Source organism: Morone saxatilis, unplaced genomic scaffold (genome assembly GCF_004916995.1).
Source record: "Morone saxatilis isolate NCDOM2014 unplaced genomic scaffold, NCSU_SB_2.0 Contig2, whole genome shotgun sequence".
In the NCBI taxonomy this organism is placed as follows: domain Eukaryota; kingdom Metazoa; phylum Chordata; class Actinopteri; family Moronidae; genus Morone; species Morone saxatilis.
The window spans coordinates 1,847,458-1,852,366 of NW_023339762.1; the positions used below are offsets into that span (position 1 = coordinate 1,847,458).

Genomic DNA, 4,909 nt, shown 5'->3' on the forward strand with positions numbered 1-4,909 from the left:
AGAGAGTAGGAAAAAAATCATCTTAGTATCCTGAGCTACAGTGTATATATATATATATATATATACACACATACATATATATACATACATATACATATATTAAACATTTTTAATCTTGGCAAACTTCATTATATATGAAGGTTTCCAAACCCAGCTGAATAGGCTACATGAAACATTTACCTTACGGAAAAGAGAGGTCACCAATCGACTGGCTTTTGCGAAGGTCCACTCATTCTGCAGAGTGATGGCATCTGATACTGAGGATGTATATTGTTACAGAAATTATTTTTGTTATCATTATGAAAGCAGTATGTACTGTACATCTTATTTCAAAATGTTCTCAAACCTTAATTTTCTGACCCAGTTTGAAGTTTGAGCATAGGCGTCGTTTAAAGCTAAATTTAAGTATTAACAAACAAAAACAGCATTAAGCTGACGGTCTGTAATTTGTCTTTACCTGTTAGTCGAGGCTTGTAAGTGAGAGTCTGTGTGAGGGAGTGTGTGAAGAAACGCTGAAGGGCGTCTGCTGACGCTGAAACTCCACACAATGATGCATCAAATATCTGAATCCTGTCCAACAACACAGGGCAGAGGAGTAAGAAACAGATACATCTAATATCTGTTCTCAGTGCTGAGCCTGTGGTCACAAATGACCCATTGTTTGCTCACTAATCTAGAATATAAGTTTCAATAATGTTGAAAAAGCTTTTTTAGCATTTTAGTTTTACATATATGACTCACACTGAGAAGAGGTGTGCAGTGTTGTACTATGAGTGGGTGCTTTCTTAGACTACCTCTATGTTTCAATGAACAGCTTTCTGCTGCAGACTGTCAGGTGGCTGTGAGTCAGTGTGTTAAGCATGCAGACTGAGCAGAGAGTTACAGTTACAATGGTTTAAGCATACACAGCCTGATCATAGGTGCTCTGACAAGCAGCAAGAATTTACTGAGAAGAACAGGGCGTCCTGTAGGATCATATTGTTCAACAGTGTGTTCTGCTTTCTGTTTGAACAGATGAATCTATTGCGGGCAAAAAGCTCAAAACTGGAAATCTGGACAAAAACATCAGCTAAACCCACTGGTTTCTGTTGTTAAATAATATAAACTGTTACTGTGACCCAATACAAGAGCTGCATCCTTACATATTTTTATATAATCAGTTGGATAACAGTGCGTTCAGGTGAATAGGAATACTGCATCAACATGTCGTATTTAAGGTATTTGCTTTTATATAAGTAAGACTCAGTTCTCTTTTTTTAGACACAGACTTCAATCTCAAAAGACTGACTGACATCAGGCTAATAAAGGTTAATAAGACAAATAAAAGACAAAGAACCATAGCTCGGCTCCTGCTCCAGCATTCTCTGGCGTCTGACTCTCTTCCACAGTGTCCAGAAGCCCTGAAGAAGACAGAAATACGGCGAAATGATAAAAAGCAAGACAAAAAAAGTGCTGAAATGATACTTCGACATATTGGCCGTTAAAAGAAGTATAAAATAGCTTTGAGGGTCCAGAGGTGTGAATCAAAGTGCTTTTCTAAATATTTCATCAGCAGAGGACGTGGGGAAGTGGGACAGGGCATTGTAGACTCACCGAAGAGCATGTCGTCCAGCACTGAGCAGCACAGCAACGAGATCCTCCTGTCTGCAGCTGCCAACTCATGGCTCAGCTCAAAGCCAGTTCCCACCAAGACCCCAACCACAGCTAAAACACAGGAGATCTTGTGTTAGCATTACCCTTAACAGCAGCATGTGCCATTTGGTGAACACACTCATGGTATTAAGAACACAGGATATGTTCCTGATACCATGAGTGCATTTATTTTGTAGCTTGGCTGGTTGCAGTTAAAACATTGAGCAATGGAAGCGAGTAAGGGCCTGGGGCTGATACATTACATGTCTTAGTGGTAGAATTTTAGCTACAGTTTACAGTTTGGTTTTTGGTACGTATACAGCTAGCAGGGTTCCCACTCTTTGTTTTCCAGGACCTTTCCAAGACATTTTCCAGGAGTTTTTCTTGACAATACAACATAGAACTCACAAATGGTGGTCAACCATAGGTGATCATCGATTTGAGGGAGGTGTTAGCTCACGCTTGGCTAGCAGATTGTTCCGCTTTCTGAATTGACTTCAGATTTCCTCATTAATTTACCCACCACACAGTCTAAAATACAATTACAATTTTCTAGGAGATCATAGATTATTTCCAGGATATTTGGTCATTTCCAGGTGTTTCCATTACTGGAAAGCTAGTGTCTAAATTTCCAGGTTTTCCAGGACATGTGGGAACCCTGGGCAACATTCAGTGTCCTGACAAGCTGATCGGGATCCGTTCAGCCAAAACTAAAGCAGCTTTTGTGTGTAGGGTCTAGGTGATAAACAGCTTTAAGTACTGTAATGAGAAGTTTGTCGACGTCTTCCATAAAGTACAACTAGACAACTGAAAAACATCCTCACTTGACAGAACTTTCTGTTGAACTTGTTTGGTCTCTTCTTCTCCTTGTGGAGGTGACCAGCTGCACAGAGCCTTCAACTGAGCCACCAACCACAACCGGACTCCTTCATCACTGAACGGAGAAAAAGCAAGAAGAGGGCAGAACTGAGTGAGCTGTTAAGGATTGTTTCCTGTAACAGTAATGATAAGAAATTAGTATTAATACTTCTGGCAGCAAGTAAAAAGGCTATCATGAGGAAATGGCTAAAATCAGAGCCACCCACTGTTAGAGAGTGGATACAGATAATACATGAAATACATGTTATGGAAACATATTTTTTGACAGATTTGGACTGAGTGGACTGAGTTTATAAAATCTAAAGGTCAATAATTAATGAGTGGAAATCTAAGCATGCCAGCAGATTACTGTATAAACTGATGGAATGTGAGATGAATGCTTCTCCAAAAAAATAAAAAATAAATCTAAAAAGATCACTTCCTGCAAAGAGGTGTAGATGTCAGCTATGCTTCTAACTTTCACTATACTCGATAATTGAGTGACTTGGTGAACTGAAGTCAGTGTACAATTTAAACATGGCTCTCACTACATCCACAGAGGGGCACTGTAACAACACTGACAGCCAAGTGACAGAGTTCATCCATTTGTCGAATATGTAGTATATTGATAATATTACTGTACTTTAAAAGGCCGTCTTTATGAATTTCTGTACTTTGATTTTCCATCTCTGACATTAGCAGAAGGTGATTTTAAGTTTCAAGCAGAAACAAAAACATGCATTCAGACAGAAAATCCACATTCTGAATTAGACTTTCTTGGATCATTTCTGTCCAGCCTTTTCATTTCTTGGAGAATCTAATGTCGGGGACACACAGGAGGCAGAAACACTGCCATAGGTCAATTTGTGTGTGTGTGTGTGAGCCAAGCTGTTCATACCAGACCAGAAGCACATTTCTCCACGCCACTGAACAAGCAATAATGCTCCTTTGTTCTTTTCTAATCAGCCGTAGTAGCTGATCTTTATAATAATCTTTATAATAATAATAATTGTGCTCTCTGTTTAGACCAGAGCTAGGCAACCTGTGGCTCTGGAACCGCATCCAGCTCCTTAGCACCTCTCCAGTCTTTTTTTTTTTTACATTTTCATTTATCATTGTTGTTGTAGTGTATTGTGATTCTTACATTCTGCAATTGTAAAAATGTGTAGCCATTACACACCAAATAAAAAAAAATGTTTTAATATTTTGTCAGCTAAAATATGGGCCATACAATTTGTTTGCTTTCCCCAGCATGGTTGATCAGAAATTAGCATTCTGAGGCTCAAAAATGTCTCTTTTGATAGTAAAGGTTGCTGATCCTGACAAATATATGGAATAATTACGTAATTTAAAAAACACAATCACAAACAGCATCGATAGCGTTTCATTTAAAATATAATTTATATTGTTTATAATAGATTATCAGAATCACTAGATACTCTAGAGAACGATCCAATTGCAGAGTGCACACACACTGTGTGAACAGCCCAATTGTTTAACATGGGCGCCAAAAAGAAGCGGGCAGGGCTCCGCAGCACATCTGCCTCCTGTGTGTTCCCAATGTGAATTCAGTTTTAATTTAACCAATCCAATTTAAGCAACCTAACTTTTTGACTTGGCTTGATCATTTGTTGAATTTTAGCAACTCTTTTTAAATATTATATACAAGATTATACACATGCTTTATCAAGAATCGGAATATGTGACCCCTAAAAGCTATTAATCATGTCTTTGAAATTGAACAACTTGTAACTCAAACATAAATTCAGAGTAAAATATTTCAATGCTATAAATTTAGTAGTTCAAAAGTGGTTAAATTTCACAATTATGTATTCAATTGCTTATATGATTCAAGTATGTAGAAGTAAAAGTACTTAGTTCCGCATATGTGGTATATTTTCTGAACTCACTCTGCCTTGTTAACATCTGCATATTAATCCCTGTATGCTCTAGACTAGCCCCACAGCAGCTAGCAAACAAAAAGAATAAAAATAACCCCAATATTTCTTACCTCTCTAAAATGTACTTCAGAGTGAGGATGTTATAAAAGTGCAGATGGTACACCACCTCCAGCTGGGGTAGCCTCTGTAAAAACACCATGTTAAATATTTCACTACATCCAGTCTATCATGTAAGAAAGCCAAGCTTTTCCTATTGTGGCAGTTTAGACCAATTGTAAAGAGATAAATAAAAGGAAAACTTGGCAAAACTTTCTGTTTTCGGTTTTTTTCTCTATTATACTCCAAAATGAAGTTGTGATTTTACTTCACCTTGCCTGTATAGAGCTCAGACTGAAACTCCTAAACAAATACATTTTAAAGCAATTTAATGGAATTACAAACTATGCAACCAAATACCTTTGCTAGCCCTCACATACAGAGCATTAACTCTAACACTCACACGCACGCACACACACACA

The 4,909-nt window shown here is 37.8% G+C and overlaps 1 protein-coding gene across 1 annotated transcript in view; it reads right to left on the reverse strand.

Annotated features, from left to right (window-relative positions):
- The window catches only part of LOC118330547 (Fanconi anemia group A protein-like), a gene marked incomplete in the record, with an annotated part of 27,986 nt that overhangs the window by 18,349 nt on the left and 4,728 nt on the right, over window positions 1–4,909 (reverse strand). The window contains 6 exon segments of the mRNA XM_035665124.1: window positions 181–257; window positions 458–570; window positions 1,337–1,400; window positions 1,594–1,704; window positions 2,457–2,566; window positions 4,502–4,575. Of these exon segments, the coding sequence (XP_035521017.1) occupies window positions 181–257; window positions 458–570; window positions 1,337–1,400; window positions 1,594–1,704; window positions 2,457–2,566; window positions 4,502–4,575 (549 nt within the window).